Raw genomic sequence first — 19,785 nt, 5'->3', positions numbered from 1 at the left:
AACACACTGTATGCTTCTCAATATTCATTCCTACCAGAACACAGATAAACCCTATGCAAATATGGGACCAAAAACTAAAAGTAATAATATATTAAAAAAAACACCCTAAGATTCTGCCTGCAATACAACCCCCAGAGAAAAAGAAACAAATGTATTTCTTCCTGAGCAGTGCAAAAGATAGACAGCAGATTAAAATGCTCAAAATTGACACAATTTAAACACTAACTTGAAAATAAAACCATTTCCCCTACCTTTGTTATCTCCCTCCCTCCATGCTGTGTCTCCCTCTGGCGGGTGTCTAACCTTCTGGCCGGCTCCAACCTGGCCATTTTATGCGGCCCACGGTTCCCTGGTGTCATCTTGTGGCTGGCTCCCTCCTCACAGCTGTGTGCAGCGGCTCCTTGTGCATACTGCACCTGAACCGGAAGCCTTCTCTCTGACGTCGCAATGTCAGAGGGAATACTTCTGGATGAGGTGTGGGACGCGCGAGGAGCCGCTCCACACGGTTCCGTGCACACTATGGCTGTGAGGAGGAGGGAGCTGGCCACAAGGTAAAACGGGGGGCATCAGGCCGCATAAAATGACCAGGCGGGCCAGATTTGCCCCGCGGGCCTTGAGTTTGACACCTGTGCTCTATAGGGTACAGCTAGCCTCTGATATTATTAGCATGTAATGTAGGAGAATATTTGATCAAGTTCTTATTCCTAGAAAGGGAGAATAACCAATTGTACACGTAACATCACAACTAGAAGCTAGAGTTAATGTGGGGGATGCTATGCATAAAAAGTAGTTTTAATAATGCAATATAGGCTTTTCTTGAGAGCTCTTACCTGTACTTTACTTTATCCATGAACACAATTGTCTTCATTTTAGATTTATTTGGTGAAAATTATTGCCTAAATCTCTGATTCTCATAGAATTCTTATGAGTATTAAAACGTCTACTGCTGCGACCAGCGATTTAAAAACAAACAAACAAAAAAACAGGTGGGGGGGGGGGTGAACTGGTTAGAACCGGTTTAGCATTGATCGTTAAAGGCACAGGTAAGTTTAGAGCACTGGGACCTTTGTCCAGCAAGTTTCCAATTTTTTCATCCCACTGACAATGAGGTTTTTGCAGAGTTTGGCAAAACCTATTTTTCAGACTTACTTTTTTTTTTTAACCAAACTTTTCAAACCACCCTCATAGCATATAACTAAAATCTGTGGTTTTTATAATGGCTCTTCCATTTGTCCTCTGTTCTCCTACGAGTTGGTGTTTACTGTTGGGCTTTTCTAGAATCTTTTCCCTCCTAGGCCTAGATGCACTAAAGCCAGGAATCCTCAAACGATCGTCGCTAAACTGGTTTTGACTGGTTTAGCGACGATCGGATTTGCCGACCTGATGCAGAAAACGGCTCTTCATGTGGTTTTCTGCAGGATCGCTCATTCTCCAATTTGGCCATGCAAATAAGCTCATTAATATTGAAATGCCATATAAACTAGTAAAGCGATTGATGCTCTAACATGGCTTCCCAATGTACAAAAAAAGTGATCACTTTTAGCGATCCGAAAAAAGCGACTGGTCAAGACCATTCGCTTACCTGACCCACCGATACAAAAATATTTATAATATGCCAACCTTTTTTTTTTTTAATGGCACAGATTCTGTGTATGTTACAGCACAATGTCTGCACCATTAAAAAGAAACCCGCCATCTCCCTAACAAACCAGTACCAGAGACTGACCCCCCTCTGCACCAGCAAAAATTGGCAGGAGGGATGTCCCCTCTCCCCCCAAAAAAAAATCAGCAGGGATGTCGTCTCCCAAAACCATCCCCTCCCCCCCAAAAAAAGCAGGAGAGGCCTTAGACATCTGAGCCATAGCACCCCCCCTCAGGTGCATCACATGATACACCAAAGAGGACAAGGCCCATCATTTTGGATCAGTGGGCCTCGGAGTTGCCTCCCTCCTGCTCTCTTCAGACAAAGGTACTGGGGGTTCGGAGGAGCATCCTATGACAGGAGTGGAGTGGGCATCCCTCCTGCCACTTTTCGCTGATGAGGTTTGGGACCTGTTCCCGGTGGTGGTCATCGGGGGGGGGGGGGGGGTTTAAATGGGGCAGATATTGTGCATGTGTAACACACACAGAATCTGTGCCCATTAAAAAAAAAAAAAAAGGTTTCCTGCCCCAAACAGCTGAGTGGCAAGATGCTTTTTCCCTGCCTCGCAGCTGTTTGGGCTTCCCATGCCTGCATGTGTGAGAGTCGCTCTCACAGCGATCAAACGGATGGGAGAGATGTGGATTACGATGAACCTCCATGCAAATCATTTGCATGCAAAATTTTTAGTGCATCAGTAGCTCTTTTAGAATCAGCCAAAAATCAGATCAGAGCGGACCCATGCGGTCTTACCAATCCTGTTTAGTGCATCTAGCTCCAAGTCTTCATTTATTCAGCTTGCCACAGACTACTTGAGCCAGGAGTCATGTTTGTTTCTCCATGTTTAATATAACGTACAACAGGAGTTCATAATTTCTAGAATCTGGTTTGAGGATTTTATTCCTTGCATTGGTAGGGCAGGTTAAAAGATTTCTTCTCAGAAAAACATTTTAACTTTAATAGGTGATATTTCACGTGTTACTAAAGAAAAAAGTATTACTGATAGAAAATAGTGTTGGGACTTGGTTAACAAGATGCTTAGAAAGAAACTGAACCATAGCTTAGTTAAGATAAACAAGTAAAGAGTGTTAGACAATATTGTATCTAAGCAATGCAGTGTGTTTATTGTTTAGACAATGCTGATTGGTTATTTTAGGAGAAGGTTTAATCATCTTGCTTTGGCAATTTAACCCTCTTTAATATTGTACTGTATCCCAGTATCGGTCAAAAATCCAAGAAGGGATAGGCTTCAGCTTGTGTTTCAGACCCTGTACCTGGATTTTTGCCATCATTTCTCAGCTTTTTTTGTTGAGGAAGCTGTTAATTATTCTTGCAAAATTAATATTGTTGTCTAACAGGTTTTTTTTCTTGCCCCAGGTACAAAAACATAGATTGTGAACCCACTAGGGACAGAGAATGTACCTGTATTTGGCAGGCAACTTTGGGTGGAGCAGGAGGCTCAGGCAAGTTCTGTTAGCTTTCCTTTGTTATATCGGGTCCAGGCCGTGGGAGTCAGAAAGGATCTGTTTTGTTCTCTCTCTCTCTCTCCCAAACCAAGAAGTAGCATGCATTGATTCTGGGTCATGGGGAGAGAGGAGAGGAAGAGTGGGGTTTGGCCAAAGCAGCTGAGAGACAGAAATGCGTTACTGCTGCCAAAAGTAGCGATGGGACCAGAGAGGGGGGCTACGGCTTGGCTAAGCATCTACACATGCGCTTTGAGGCCTCAGACTTCTAGTGGATGCAGAAAACCCAAGCTGAGTTGGGCCTGGCTGGGGCTTTTCTGCAGATGTGAGAGGAAGACTTTGACACAAATCTGAGAAAAGACTAGCCCATTTAAAAGAGCTGAGCCGGTGTCGGGGACATGCTTGGGTTGTGGAGAGGAGGTTGATGTGGAGAAACGCCTCAGAAAAGCTTCCCTCAAGATTTTGGAAGTCAGAGCATTAGCTCCCCATGGGAGTTAAGTGTGCATATATTCAGAAATGGATCTGACAGATGCATGGGCAGAGCTAGGCAGCAGGAAGTATGCCAGTTTTGGGAAACAGGAGAGGAGACTGATAAAGGAAGGAAGGAGTTTTGTTGGAGTACAGGAGGAGGATTGGGGCGGGGTTAATGCAAAAAATTATGTGGGTCACAGCTGAATATCGGCCAAAACCTGCATTAGCCCTAGTGACCAGTATCAAGAAAATTAAGTCTGGGATATTCAGTTCCAGGTCCTGTGCATTGGCCCAGCACTGAATATCTGGCTAATATAGCCGGTGGCAGTCGCTGTCTGAATACTTACCTGAATCCCAGTTTTTTCATGGACTGCTGCATCTTTGGAATGAGTACACACACACATCAATTCCTTACAGAATTGATAAAGTCCATTTTTAGATTAAAAGGATTAAGAGATGGTTAAGTTGTGTGTGTATTAAATACTTATCTAATGTTTCACTCCTTCAGTTGTTTGTAAAACTGGATTCAATTGGGGCTTTAAAAAAATTAAATAGAAAAAACACGTTATTTGAAACCCACTTATTTTATGGTGGGTTTTTTCCCCAAAAAACTTACATTTTACACTATTTAATATACTTTTATAAATTTATTTTTTACTTTAATCCCTTATTTTAAATTTTCCTTTTACCCTTTCCCCTTTTTACTATATTTGCATACATTTACCACTCTGGAGGGATATCTCACTTGAGGTATTAGCAACTTCTTGACTACGAAGCACTGGTAAAGTAAGGTATGGTTGACTCTCAGGGAGGTCATGTCACATTAAGCTGCATAATAGATAGCAGATTTTGAATTTACATAATTCAAAAACCATCCTTTCAGGCCTGAATCAAGAAAGGATAGAGAACTTTCAAGGCATCTTGTTTCCCCAATTTAAGACTTTTTTTTCTCTCCAGGTATTTCATTTTCTGCAACCTATCAAGGGGAAAAATAGCAGCCACAAGTATAGTCCCAGCAAGATCTTTTGCCAAAAATCATTATACTTGTCTCTTGAGCTAAGCTTAAGCTCAACCAGAGGTGTCCAACCTCGGCCCTCGCCAGGTCAGGTTTTCAGGATTTCCCCAATAAATATGTATGAAATCTATTTGCATATAATAGAAGCAGTGCATGCAAATAGATGCACCGAGGAGGGGCCTGAGGCTCTGATTGGCCCAGATTATTTAAGGCCTCTCCTATGGGTGGGGACTTACGTGTATGGGTCAATCAGAGCCTTAGGCCCCTCCCTAGATACAACCGGGGCTCTGATTGGCCCAGATGCAAAAGGCCTCACCCATAAGAGGGGCCTTAAACAACCTAGGCCAATTAGAGCCTCCTGAAATGGAATAAAGTAAAGGCAGCAAGATAAGTGTTGCTGCATTTACTTTATTCTATTTCAGTATATTATACATTTGCCACTGACATTTTTTTACATTTTGAGTATTTGGAAGAACAAACAGAATGAATTTTTGAACTATGAATTATTAAAGCGTTAGATTTTTAACCCGAGTTTAAATAAAATAAAATGGTTAGGGAGATTTAAGGGTGGGATGGAGGATTGACGTAGATAATTATATGGCATTATATCAATCCAGGATAAGAACCTGAAATAACATATATGTTATAAGAGTTCTCAAACTGGGAGAAAGTGACTTGCGGTGTGCCCCAGGGCTCGGTACTTGGGCCCATCTTATTTAATATTTTCACCAATGACCTAGAAGAAGGAACATCATCAAATTTGCAGACGACACAAAGCTATGCCAGGCAATTAGATCGCAGAAGGATAGCGAGGAACTCCAGAGTGACTTGTGTCAGTTAGAGAAATGGACGGAGAAATGGCAGATGAAGTTTAATGTGGAAAAGTGCAAAGTAATGCATTTAGGTAGAAAGAACAAGAAACACGAGTATAGAATGTCAGGTGCAACTCTGGCTAAGAGCGAACAAGAAAAGGACCTGGGTGTACTGATAGATCGGACCCTGAAACCGTCGGCACAATGTGCGGCAGCGGCAAAGAAAGCAAATAGAATGTTAGGCATGATAAAGAAAGGAATCATAAGTAGATCGGAGAAAGTTATAATGCCGCTTTATAGGGCAGTGGTCAGACCACACTTGGAATACTGTGTCCAACATTGGTCTCTCAACCTAAAGAAGGATATAAAACTGCTGGAGAGGGTGCAGAGATGAGCAACGAAGCTAATAAAAGGTATGGAGAACTTGGAATACGATGAATGACTTGAGAGGCTGGGATTGTTCTTCCTTGGGAAGAGGAGACTGTGAGGGGATATGATCAAGACTTTCAAAATACTGAAAGGAATCGACAAAATAGAGCAGGAAAAAAAATTATTTACAATGTCCAATGTGACATGGACAAGAGGACATGGACTGAAGCTAAGGGGGGACAAGTCCAGGACAAATATCAGGAAGTTCTGCTTCACGCAGCAAGTGGTGGACACCTGGAATGCTCTCCCAGAGGAGGTTATTGCGGAATCCACCATTCTAGGATTTAAAAGCAAACTAGATGCACATCTCCTTATGAGAGGCATAGAGGGATATGGGTGACTAAAATTACGCCAGGTGTACACCTGGCTGGGCCTCCGCGTATGTGGATCGCCGGACTTGATGGACCGAAGGTCTGATCCGGAGATGGCAGTTCTTATGTTCTTAAGAGGTCCTATGTTCTGAGTTCATAGCCTGTGTATGATATTTCATCCTCCTAGATCATTGATTACTTGGGAAAGTTAGTATGGGAAGATTGAGTACTTAGCTTATATAATTTAACAGACATATTTTGAATGCATAGTTTCTAGAGTTTATGATAATGTAAGTGCAAAATAAGTAAATTTGATGAAATCATGTTTGATTCCGAAAAAAAACCCTTTTGTTTGATATTCTCATACTGGCAGAATTTGCACTTAGGTGGAATACCTAATTTGAAATACTTTAAGAATACTCAGAATGTTGTTTTTCTTATGTCTTTCCTTTGTAGAGTACTAAAAATGTGTAGCAAAAGCAGTTGTCGGTGATCATCAGTGTAATCTCCAAGTTTATAAGAAAAATCTTTTTTTCCTGCATTGCTGAGATATGGATGAGCAAAACATGCTATGAACCCATTCCGGTAAGAAGGTGATATGGGAGAAAATGGAGATGTCATTTGTTTGTTTTTTTATAAAATCTATCTTGGACTGCTTTTGTTTTTTTCTCTGTGTCATCTGAGCCCGAGGATACTGGAAAACAATCCTCTTTTTGTGTTTCAAGATTGGTTTCAAATTTGGGACTATTTGCTGCATGGATTTAAGTTAGATGGGACATTCTCCTAGACTGGGAAATAAATCTGACAAATATTTTCTGAATAGTCATTCTAGTAGTTTGTTTCCATTATTTTAAGTTAAATACATAAAAGTTTATCACAGAAGGGTCTAAGGAGCTCTTCACATCTGATTCCAATTTTATGTAATGTGGCCTGCTAGAAGTAGCACTGGCATTAATGCAGGCCCTCTGAATATAAAGGTTGTCTTCCACTGTGCTAAGGTGAAGGTCATTATCATATAATCGGTTTTGGCCATGAAAAAATCAGAGCCTGTTAATGGAGGACACTAGGAGAATATTATAATCTACCAGGCTGGAAATAAATCATTGAATGGCACTTTCTTAGTACCAGCAGCAGATGAATCCAGAAACTAATGGGTTCTGTCCATCTACCAGCAAGTGAAAATAGAAATTACTGAGTCTTATTGGATGCAAAGCCTCCTGGTCAACCGGTGTGCTCTATCTCCAGCAGGCAGATGTTTGTGATCCGAATATAGCTCCTGGTTTTTGCTTGTAGCTCCTGTTCAGACTTAGGAGGGTGGGGGAGAGAGAGGTGTATTGCCTGAGTGGCACTAGCTTTAGGGCATACACCTGGTCCTCCCATGTCTCTTCCTCACCCTTCCTTTGATGAAACTATGCATTTACTCCTTTCTTATTGATTTTGGGGGGAAAAAAAGCAAGCACAGTTTCAAGTTTATTATGGCTTGGTATACCGCTTTAATTTCCAAAGCAGTTTACATCATACAGATTTTATAATAAAATGATTAAAATCAGGGGGAAGAGACATACTTGCTAAAAAAATTCTGTTAACAAAACAGAAAACAGAAGGGAAATGGGAAAGGTTACATTACTTGAAATAAAAGGAGAGGGTAGAAGAAAAAAATGTCAGGAAGTAGAGTTGTCTGGGATGAACCATTTATTTAAATCTCGTAAGCGTCTTTAAAAAGTAGAGTTTTAAGATTGTACTTGAAATTATTTAAATTAGATTCCTGTCTTAGGGTTGTGGGGAGGGCATTCCATAATGTTGGTGCAACTACTGAATAAATGGTTTTATGTGTTGTATCGCAGAATAACTGACAAACTGATTGGATAATAACATGTTGTGAAGATCGGCGTAATCTTGATGGTTCATACGGGATCAAAAAAGTCTGTCAATAAACAAGGGAGAGTGGTGGTATGAACTTTGAACGCACAAGAGAGTTTTAAATGTAATTCTATGGACCAATAGGCCTTTTTATAGAGGGGGGGTATATAGTCAAATTTCGTAGCGTTAAAAGATGATTTTTATGACTGTGTTTTGGATTAATTGTAGTCTCCTAATCTGTTTTTGAGTGAATCCCTGGTAGAGAGAATTACAGTACACTTTTCCCTCTGTATTCACGGTTTCAGCGGTCACTGTTTCGATTATTTGCGGTTTTTAGCTTGCTGGCTTCTCCCTCTAAATTACATCAGCTTACATAGAGAAATCACCGATTCCCGGCACTTTCTTCACTGTATTTTGCCTCTCCTTCAGGAACAGGCCAGGTCTCCCACCATGTTATTTGCGGTTTCACCATATTCCCCGATGGTTTTTAATAGAAAACAGCGAATAACATATGAAAAAGTTATTCACGGTTTTTCTGTATTTGCGAGTCTGTTAATCCTCTATCACAGCGAATTCAGAGGGAGAAGTAAAGTCTAAAGTGGAAATGACCAATGAATAAATAAGAATATTAAGGGATTATGAATCTAAAGGAGACAAAAGAGACCGTATCATCTTAAGTTTGAAGAAACATTTTTGCAGTACAGAGCTTATTTGGGCCTTAAATGAGAGTGTATTGTCCAAGATCACTCCTAAGAGCTTAATGTTCTGAATCAACTGAATCAGGATAGAAGAAATGCTTAATTATGATGTATAAGTTGTGATGTGAGGGTTTTCCATAGGGAAGAATTAGCAGGCTTTATTACCAAGGCTCTCCAGAGTCTTAATATAGCCACCCCTGACTCTTGTCAACATCGGCCAATCATAAGATGGCCAGAACTAGGAAACTGCCTGAAGTCTTCCTGGAGCATGAAGCTATGCAAGAGTTGATTTCTATGCAATGGTCCTCCCCAAATGCAGGGCTTCGAGTGGCCAAAGACTTTATCCTGTTTTCCAAGAGTTGCTGGATAAGTTTCAGCTACCCTGGGTGGATATGCTAGTAGCAGCGGTTACAAAGAAAACTACCCTTCCAATGGAGCAAAGGGTAGCCTTAAAGGATGTGCAAGATAGGAAATTTGAAGCTTTCTTGAAAGCATCTTTTGAGGTATCGGCTCTGGCTCTACAGGTCACAGCCTATGTTGCTATTGCTTTGTCTTAACTGGGTGCCATAGATTACAGATTCTATGGTGGAATCTGGTGCTATTCTTCCTTCAGAATTTCCAGACATTGAAACAGGTTTAGGTATGTAGCGGATGCACTCTGACCTCATTAGGACATGCTTGTTTGAACTCTTGTTACCGTTTTCCTCTCCACCACCTCTTTCGGGAACACATTCCATCCATCAACCACCCTCTCCGTAAAGAAGAATTTCCTAACATTGCTCTTGAGTCTACCACCCCTCAACCTCAAATTATGCCCTCTTTTTTTACCATTTTACCTTTCTCTGGAAAAGGTTTTGTTCTATGTTAATACATTTCAAGTATTTGAATGTCTGAATCATATCTCCCCTGTTCCTCCTTTTCAGGGCTTCCAGTCTCTATCTTTTGGCGCAAACCTCCTACCTTTCTCTGGACCGCTTCAAGTCTTCTTATGTCCTTTGCCATATATAGTCTCCAAAACTGAACACAATACTCCAAGTGGGGCCTGACCAACGACCTATACAGGGGCATCAACACCTTCTTTCTTCTACTGGTTACACCTCTCTCTATATAGCATCCTTCTGGCAACAGCCACCACTTTGTCACACTGTTTCTTTGCCTTTAGATCTTCAGACACTACCACCCCAAGGTCCCTCTCCCCATCTGTGCATCCCCTTCCAATTTCTAATCCCCAAATGCATTACTCTGCACTTCTTTGCATTTAATTTTAGTTGCTAGATGTTAGACCATTTCTCTAACTTTTGCAGATCCTTTTTCATGTTTTCCACTCCCTCTTTGGTGTCAACTCTGTTACAAATCTTGGTATTATAACCCTTCGGCAATGTCACTCACAAACATATTGAACATGATCGGCCCCAGCACCGATCCTTGATGGACTCCACTACTCACCTTTCCTTCTTCTGAACAAATTCCATTAACCATCATCCTCTGGCATCTGTCCATCAACCAGTTTCTAATCCAATTCACCGCTTTGGGTCCTAACTTTAGCCCATCAAGTTTGTTCAAGAGCCTTCTATGAGGAACCGTGTCAAAGGCTTTGCTGAAATCTAAGTAAATTACATTTAGCAAATGCCCTTGATCCAATTCTTTGGTCACCCAATAAAAAAATTCAATCAGATTTGTTTGGTACGATTTATCTTTAGTAAAACCATGTTGCCTCGGATCCTGTAACTCATTAGATTCTTGGAATTTCACTATCCTTTTGTTTCAGCAACGCTTCCATTATTTTTCCAGTAACCGAGGTGAGGCTTACAGGTCTGTAGTTTCCCACTTATCTCTTCGACCACTTTTGAGAATAGGGACCACATCCGCTCTTCTCCAATCCTCAGGAACAACTCCTGTCTCCAAAGATTTGTTGAACAAATCTAATAGGACCCGCCAGAACCTCTCTGAGCTCCCTCAGTATCCTGGGATGGATCCCACCCGGTCCCATTGCTTTGTCCACCTTCAATTTTTCAAGTTGTTCATAAACACTTTCTTCTGTGAATGGCACAGTATCTACTCCATTCTCGTGTGTAACTTTGCCAGACAATCCAGGGTCATCTGTGAACATAGAATAAAAGTATTTGTTTAGCATGTTTGCTTTTTCCTCATCACTCTACATATCGATACATATCATCTTTTAGTCTACAATTCCATTTTTCATCTTCTTCCTTTCACTAATATATCTGAAAAAATTTGTCTCTCTTTTTTACATTTCTAGCCATTGCTCTTCCGCTTGCGCTTTTGCCAGACGTATCTCTCTTGGATTCTTTCAGTTTCACATGATAGTTCTTTCGGTACTCCTCTGCTTGGGATTTTTTATATTTCATGAATGCCAACTCTTTTGCCTTTATTTTCTCTGCCATTAGTTTAGAGAGCCATATCTATTTCCTTATTTCTCTTTGTTTTATTTATTTTCCTCACATAAAGTTCAGTAGCAATTTTTATTGCTCCTTTCAGTTTAGACCACTGTTTTCCACTTTCCTTATATCCTCCCATCCTAACAGTTGCTCCCATTTTTACTAAAGTCTGTATATTTGAAATCTAGGAATTTGAGTTTTGTGTGGCCGCCCTCCACTTTAGCTGTTATGTCAAACCAAACTGTTTGATGATTGCTATTTCCCAGGTGGGCTCCCACTCGAACATAAGAGATACTCTCCCCATTTGTGAAGACCAGATCTAGTATCGCTTTTTCCCTTGTGGGCTCTGTCTGAGCAGAGCCTCTTGAAAGGCATTCACAATCTCCTTCTTTCTGATTCAGAGATGGAAATTTCCAGTCTGCATCCGGCAGATTGAAGTCGACCAACAGCAGCACCTCCTCTTTCTTTCCGATATTTGTAATCAAATCTTTAACAATTTGCTGCGATTGAGTCGGAGCATAAAATCTGTTGTGCTGCTTGGGATCTGGCTTAGGCCACTGTAGGAAACAGGATACTGGGCTTGATGGACTATCAGTCTGTCCCAGTATGGCAATTCTTATGTTCTTAAGTTTCACATCCTCATCCTTTTTGAATCCTTGTGTGATCAACGTGAGTTTTCTCCATTCCAGGCAACTCTTTTGCAGATTCTATTCTTCATGCAGGATGGACTTTCCAAGGAATTGACCTACAATCAGAGCCAGATTTCTCATTATTCATTATCTGCTCAGCTGTGCATATTTTTGCAGGGAGTTAAATCAAGGTAAGCTGCCCCTGTGAAAGCCTTGCCTGGATTGGAGTCTTAATCCGGTGCTTCAGTTTTGCAGAAAGCTCCCTTTGAGCAATTACTGAAGGCCACACTAAATTCTTGTCACTTTATCTTCTGCTCGCATAGTGTTGGAGTTGCAGGCACTGTTTTGTAGAAAACCTTCTTTTTCCTTTTTTTTGGTTCTCGAAGGCGGGAGTGTCTATCCGGATATTAATCAGTCTTTCTTTCTGCCATCCTTTAGAGAAGAGGATTATGGGTGAGGTTTTGTTTACTGACTCCTGGATGTTCAGAATTTTGGTGCAGTATCTTCAGGCCACCAATGACTGCCGGCGCACAGATCATTTGTTTGTTCTTTGTTGCAACGGTTGCAAGATGGATCAGAGAGGCCATTGGTTCGGTGTACTTTCTTTCGGAATGCCAGTTACCTATGTTAATCCAGGCTCATTCCACCAGAGCAGTAGTGACTTCCTGGGTGGAATTAAAATGCTTGTTGCTGGAAGAAATTTGTAAAGCGGCAACTTGATCTTCACTGCACACATTTACTAAATGTTATCGCAGTGCAGTCAAATGCATCTTTTGGTGTGTCTGTGATTGCAGGAAAAGTGGCTTCTACCCTCATTACTTAGAGGACAGTTTGGCTACATCTCATTAGTCTCTGGATTCACCTGCTACTGGCACTAAGGAAGGAAAAGTTAAGCCTTGCCTGCTAATTTTCTTTCCTTTAGACCAGGGGTAGGGAACTCCAGTCTTCGAGAGCCGTATTCCAATCGGGTTTTCAGGATTTCCCCAATGAATATGCATTGAAAACAGTGCATGTAAATAGATCTCATGCATATTCATTGGGGAAATCCTGAAAACCCGACTGGAATACGGCTCTCGAGGACCGGAGTTCCCTACTCCTGCTTTAGACACAGCAGATGAATCCATGGTCCCACCCTGTCTAGAATTTGGTGGTTTACGTGTTTCACTGTACGGGATTCCTGTCAGTCAGAGTTTGTGGTTAGGTTTTGTGGATGCTTACTTAATTGAAACTCAGCTGTATAGGAAAGGAGTTTTTTCCTAGGTTATATATCCTCAGGCTTTGTGATGAGCAATATTGGTTGATCAGGAGGGTTTACATCCAGTAAAACAGAATTCAACTCGGTAATCTCTTTACTATCTCCACCTGCTGGTAGATGGACAGAACCCATTAGTCTCTGGATTCATCTGCTGCATCTTATTTTTTCATCTCCATCTACCAAATTTGGGGGGGGGGGGCTTTTCTAAGTTAGCAATGTATTTTTAAATATAGAAGAATAATAAGCTTGTGTCTTGTTTTTTTAGTGACTGACTCATACCATTATTGGTGGAAGATGGCTGATGTTAGTGTGAAGGAAATAACACTGATAGCGTTAGTGGTGGTGGCCTGCTACTGGAACAGTCTGTTGTGTGGCTTTGTTTTTGATGATGTTTCAGCAATTCTGGACAATAAAGATTTGCAACCTTCAACTCCTCTAGTGAATCTCTTTCAGAATGACTTTTGGGGGACCCCTATGTCTGAGGTAAAAAAAAAAAAATAAATTATATATATATATGCTGTATATATGTATATATTTTATTTACATCAGTTATGTGCCTGACTCTGAAAGCAGTAATTCAGGTACTGAACAAAATAGTTTGTAAAGACTGGTCATGTGATTAATTTTATTAAAATAGTGTACTCTGAGCTCTAAATCTGATCAAAGATCTGTTGATGTGTGCTTGCTGGCTGATATCATTTTTATCTGCAATAAGCATGTATCCACTCCTTTAATCGGCTACGAATGTTCAAGTGAAACAAGAAGTCAGAATATTTCAAGGAATGGCACTTTTCAGCCATTAATTCTGCCTTAACACAGGTTCTATAACTTTATGTAAAGTGAATATAACAGGAGCCTTATATCAGGGTAGACCATTTATGAGACGCTATTCCCAAGGGCCGACAGACACATGCCTTGTTTTCTCCTGGTCCTCTTCTTCAACTGAGCACATTTACACTTCTTCAAAGAGGAAGGAGGATTTCCATTCATAACATAACATAACTTTATTCTTCTATACCGACATAATCAATCGATTTCTAGGCAGTTTACACAGAAGAAGGCTGAACAGTCAGCGAAGTACAATTAGTTAAAATACAACAGGTTTCCTAAAATATTCAATTTAAGGCCCAGGTATAGATTTTACACTTCATTATAAATATAGGTATAGAATGCTCCAGCTGACTTTAGTGAAAACTGTGCAAAAGATACTGCTTTGAGGTGACCTTTCTTTCCAGAGGTTATACGCCATACATTTCCTATCTCTGTCATTTGTGTCTGTGCTCCCCTTCCACTATTTTTTTTTTTTTAAATCTTTATTAATTTTCAGAAATTACAACAAGTGTACAATAATCACTCAGAAATATATTAATTAATCACTTGACAATCTTATTTGTAATCCTCCAGATATATAAATATAAAAGAATCCCATCCCTCCCAACCATATATTAATAATTAACAATTATTAATTATTGTCATTCATATTCCCACCCCCCTTTATCTTAACCAATACTGAGGTGTTTAAGATGTCTGATCATTAGAATAAATAATCAATGGCCCCCAAATCTTTTTAAACTTATTATAATTATCTTGTTGTATAGCAAGCACCCTTTCCATTTTACAAATATGGCATACTAAATTCCACCAGAAAGTATAATTTAGTTTAGTATAATCTTTCCAATTTCCTGTAATCTGCTGAATGGCAACCCCTGTTAATATTAATAGAAGTTTATTATTATTCGCTGAAACTTGGCTTTTAAATCTCATTGATGTACCAAATAGTACAGTATCATATGAAAGGCTAACATGATTTTCTAACAATGAATTAATTTGGGGCCAAATTAACTTCCAAAAGGCATATATATAGGGACAGAAAAATATCAAATGATCTAATGTCCCAGCTTCTAAACCACAATGCCAACATCTATTGGACCTTGAACTATCCAACTTCTGTAAACGAACTGGGGTCCATAAAGCTCTGTGCAACAAAAAAAAACCAAGTCTGTCTCATAGATGCTGTCCTTGTAGTTTTTATTCTCCAAGACCAAAAACATGGCCATTGAGAGGCAGAAATTTGGTGCCCAAGCTCAATGCTCCAAATATCCCTAAGAACAGTTTTTTTGTTTTTTATTCAGATATCAATTTATACCACTGTGTGGCTTGGTGGCCCAAGAAACCCACCTGAAAGCACAGGAATTCCAAACTATACTGAGAATTAAGAACTTTCCATTCAGGGAACCCTTCCTGAATAGCCTGCTTCAACTGCAACCATTTAAAACTTTGTGATTTATTTAAACCAAATTTATGTTGCAATTGTGAAAAACTAAGCAATGATCCATATATAATCACATCATTTAAAGTTCGTATACCTGCAATAATCCAATGCTTCCAAACGATTTTAAACCCGCCAATTTTGATCTTGGAGTTTACCCAAATGGATTGATTTAATGATTTGGAAACTGGGTCTGGCGATAAGTTACTAACATAACATAAAGTCTTCCAAGTATCCAACAAAATGTTATTATTTTTATATTTCCTGGGCAAATTTATACTAATAAGATGAGACAAATGCAAAGGAAACAGGAGCCGCCATTCCAAATACAACCAGTCCGGTACATTTTCCATGAGATCTGGGAGGATCCAATACATACCCTGTCTTAAAATATAGGCTTGATGATGCCTATAAAAATTTGGAAAATTTGCGCCTCCCTCTATAATTGTCTTTTGTAGAGTTACTAAAGCAATTCTAGGCCTTTTACCCAACCAAACAAATTTAGTAAGAATACCATTTAACCTTTTGTAAAACGATCCCTGGAAAAAAATTGGTATCATACTCATTTGATAACAAACCACAGGCAATATCATCATTTTGATCGTTTGAACTCTTCCCCACCAAAAAAGATGTAAAGGATTCCATTGCTCACACATCTCTTGTTATTTTCTTTAATAAAAGTTTTTCATTCTCCTTCACTGTGTCTTCTATTGTGTTTTTAATGGTAATACCTAAGTACTTTAAACCCTCTTCTTTCCATATAAATGAGAATGAGTCAAATAATCCTTTGGTACAGTGAACATTAAGCGGGAGAACTTCAGACTTACTCCAATTAATCTTATAACCAGAAAACTTTCCAACTCTCTATTAATTCAAGTAAACATGGAATGGTAGTTTCCGGTTCTCTCAAATAAAGCAGAATATCATCCGCATAAGCAGAGAGTTTAAATTCCCAATTCGAATAAGGAATGCCTCGTATCTCCTTTGCCTGATTGATGGCTATTAGCAAAGGAGATAAAGGACAGCCTTGTCTAACTCCCCTTAGCAAGTTGAATCTATCTGACATGCTATTATTAATATATAATCTTGCACCAGGAGAGCTATACAATGTCTGAATCATTTGAATAAAACCAGAACCTATACCAAACCATTCTAAAGCCTGATACATAAAAGACTATTCAGCTCTATCAAAAGCCTTCTCTGCATCTAAAAATATCAGAAAAGCCGGATCTTTCATACTTTTCGTTAAATTTAGAATGTGAAAAGCTAATCTGGTATTATTTGAAGAATGTCTCTTAGCAACGAATCCTGTTTGGTGAGTATCAATAATAAAAGGAAGAGCTTTTAGCCAATCTTAGAGCCAATACTTTTGCAATAAGCTTTCCATCCACATTTATTAACGAGATAGGCCTAAAGTTTGAAACCAAAGTTGAATCTCTGTTTGGTTTTGGCAAAACAATAATTAAAGAATCAGCCATAGTACCTTTAATACAACCTTTATTCAGTTGATATTGATATAAATTTAATAGATAAGGCATAAGAGCACTTTGAAATGATTTATAAAACTCAACAGTATATCCATCCCTACCTGGAGTGGATCCAACTCTAAGAGACTTCAATGCTGTTTCTAATTCTTTCAATGATATAGGATCTTCTAAACTTCTTTTTATATGATCAGGAATCTTTGGTCCATTAAATAAAATTTAAAAACTCTAAACCATCTTGTTCTTTATTTTCATAAGATTCAGAAGAATATAAATCCTTATTAAAAGAAAGAAATTGCTTCAAGATATGATCATTTCCGGTGTGTGAACCTCCCCGTATATCCTTAATTGCAATAATTTTAGTTTTCCTGTTTTTTTGCTTTAAGAAAATTTGCTAGTAATCTTCCTGCCTTATTTGAGTTACCATAATATTGAGCTTGCTGAGAAAACAAATCTTTCCTTACAAATTGGGAAGCTATCTCATTATATTTTGCTTTTGCTTTTAATAATTTTTGTAAAGTATATTGTTCCCACCTATTAATTAATTTATTCCCCTTCCACTATTTAAAATGTTTAAGCACCAAAATGCATTCTAAAAACAATGCTGTGTCAAGTGATAACTAGGCAACAATTTGCTTAAATGCCACCTGATTTGACTAGCACAAAAATACCCTAGCATAAAATCTGTTGAGGTCCTTTGGAACCCCAGACAGTATCCTGATCTGGCCCACATTGCGGTAATGAAGGTCTCCAAAGGGATTCTTAACAAGGAAAACTACATTTTCCTGATCTATATAATTTTAACATAAAGCAAAAAAGGAAGAAACTTGTAAGCAAATTGCCCACAGCATTTCAAGTCCATGCATGCAGACTTGTGAGGTGTCACACATCACAAAATCTACTTTTTTGTTTTTTTCAAATTTTCTAGTAACTTTTCCAAATAGAGAAACCAAAAAAAAGGAAAATCGGAAACTACTCGGTTCCAAGTTTTTTTTAAAGGATTTTGTTTGCTCTAACTTGAAATATTCATCAGTTATCTCATAATTGAAGGTTGTGCGTGAGCATTTTTAAATTTTATGATGCTACTAGACCTGCTGACTCCTAAAACTGTGTAGATTGGAATATTGTCTGTTGAAAAAAAAATTGCAAAATGCTTCTTGAATAAGAAATACATCTGAACTGAATGTCAACTTTTGATTGATTGATTGATTGATTTTTTTTTCTTTCTTCCCCCAATCTTTCCTAGGAGAGGAGTCACAAGTCTTATCGTCCTCTCACAGTATTGACGTTTCGCCTCAACTATCTATTTAGTGAGCTAAATGCTGTCTTTTATCACCTTCTCAACCTGATTTTACATGTGCTGGTTTGTGTGGTTTTCCTCAAAGTGTGCAAGCTCTTCCTGGAGAGCCAGAGCAGTTTGGTTGCATCCTTGATGTTCGCAGTTCATCCGATTCATACTGAAGCGGTAAGAGGCAGATCAAGAATCATTTGAATTTATCTTATCCCTCTTTGTGCTTTTTTGTTTCAGTTTGTTTCAATAATTAAAATATCTATGTAATTGAGAAGGTGAAAATGAAAACGTAACAGCTATGTTAAGAATACCTTGTATGATATCATCCTTTAGATAAAATTCTTGTGCTTAGCAATTATCAAAACATTACAACCACATTACTTCTGAAAAGACTGGATAAGTTTAAAGTTAAAGTCCGTGGCCAAGCATAAGAGAAAAGGCACTTTTTATGCCAGTGTCCCGCAAACCTTTTGGTGCCATGGCACACTAAACCTGGTGCCCTGGCCAGAAGGTATCCAGAAGTGCATGAACTTTGATGTGAAAACATCATGTACATGTGTGACATCATCATGTTAAGTTCTGTGCATGCGCATAGGCCTTCCTGCTGCAACCCTGAACCTGTCACTTCGCCAGTGGGGGATCCTGGAGGAGCAGAGATGCAGGGAAAGGAGGAGGAGGGATATCGGCACCAGCTGACTGCCTGCAGGGCATGCTTCTCGCTGCAGGATACACATCCTTGTAAGCTGTCAGCTGGTGCCTCTCCTCCTTACTGACGTCTCGGGGCACACCTGGAATCTGCCACGGCTCTAGTGTGCCACAGCGCACAGTTTGCGATACACTGTCTTTTGCTGTAGTATTTTTAGATATAAAATGTCATGCTACTATATTCATTAAAGTCCGTGGCCAAGCATAAGAGAAAAGGCACTTTTTATGCCAGTGTCCCGCAAACCTTTTGGTGCCATGGCACACTAAACCTGGTGCCCTGGCCAGAAGGCATCCAGAAGTGTGTGAACTTTGATGTGAACACATCATGTACATGTGTGACATCATCATGTTAAGTTCTGTGCATGCGCATAGGCCTTCCTGCTGCAACCCTGAACCTGTCACTTCGCCAGTGGGGGATCCTGGAGGAGCAGAGGTGCAGGGAAAGGAGGAGGAGGGATATCGGCACCGGCTGACTGCCTGCAGGGCATGCTTCTAGCTGCAGGATACACATCCTTGTAAGCTGTCAGCTGGTGCCTCTCCTCCTTACTGACGTCTCGGGGCACACCTGGAATCTGCCACGGCTCTAGTGTGCCACAGCGCACAGTTTGCGATACACTGTCTTTTGCTGTAGTATTTTTAGATATAAAATGTCATGCTACTATATTCATTAAAGCAGAAAGATAGCTTAGCCATATGTAAGATAAACTTCCCCATCATTTTTCATATAGTATTTTGTCCTTTGACTCCTGATTGATAGATCCTCATACATAAAGAAACCTTTAAGAAATGTTTTCCCATTGTCTAAACTAGACCCCTATTGCTATTGAAGCCCCTGACTATTTATTCTGTTTCCATTAGGGATGGAAAAATGTTCACCATTCTATCTGAATATGGCTAGCAAGTTACCATTAGTCTTGTCTTTGGTGAAAGCTAAACATAGCATTTTTTTATCATTTGCCTTGAGATAGAGCACTTATTGCCCTTCATATCACCCTCTGGATTTTCTTCAGATTTTCTTAACTTGAATCTTGAAACAAGGAACCAAAAACCGTGAT

At 39.5% G+C, this 19,785-nt stretch overlaps 1 protein-coding gene across 3 annotated transcripts in view; it reads left to right on the top strand.

Moving 5' to 3' along the window:
• TMTC3 (transmembrane O-mannosyltransferase targeting cadherins 3) overlaps positions 1-19,785 on the top strand; it is a 95,785-nt gene that overhangs the window by 4,588 nt on the left and 71,412 nt on the right. For 2 of the 3 annotated variants that reach the window (XM_033952284.1, XM_033952285.1), the window contains exons 2-4: positions 6,597-6,725; positions 13,247-13,464; positions 17,981-18,199. In XM_033952284.1, the coding sequence (XP_033808175.1) occupies positions 13,276-13,464; positions 17,981-18,199 (408 nt within the window). In that variant the 5' untranslated portion in view covers positions 6,597-6,725; positions 13,247-13,275. Of the gene's footprint in view, positions 1-4,571; positions 4,676-6,596; positions 6,726-13,246; positions 13,465-17,980; positions 18,200-19,785 lie in introns of those variants that run through there. The other variant, XM_033952286.1, reaches the window with a different exon arrangement.

This window comes from Geotrypetes seraphini, chromosome 7, assembly GCF_902459505.1.
Source record: "Geotrypetes seraphini chromosome 7, aGeoSer1.1, whole genome shotgun sequence".
NCBI classification, from domain to species: domain Eukaryota; kingdom Metazoa; phylum Chordata; class Amphibia; order Gymnophiona; family Dermophiidae; genus Geotrypetes; species Geotrypetes seraphini.
Note: the sequence above shows the minus strand (reverse complement) of the source record. Positions and strands in the feature narration are given on the sequence as shown.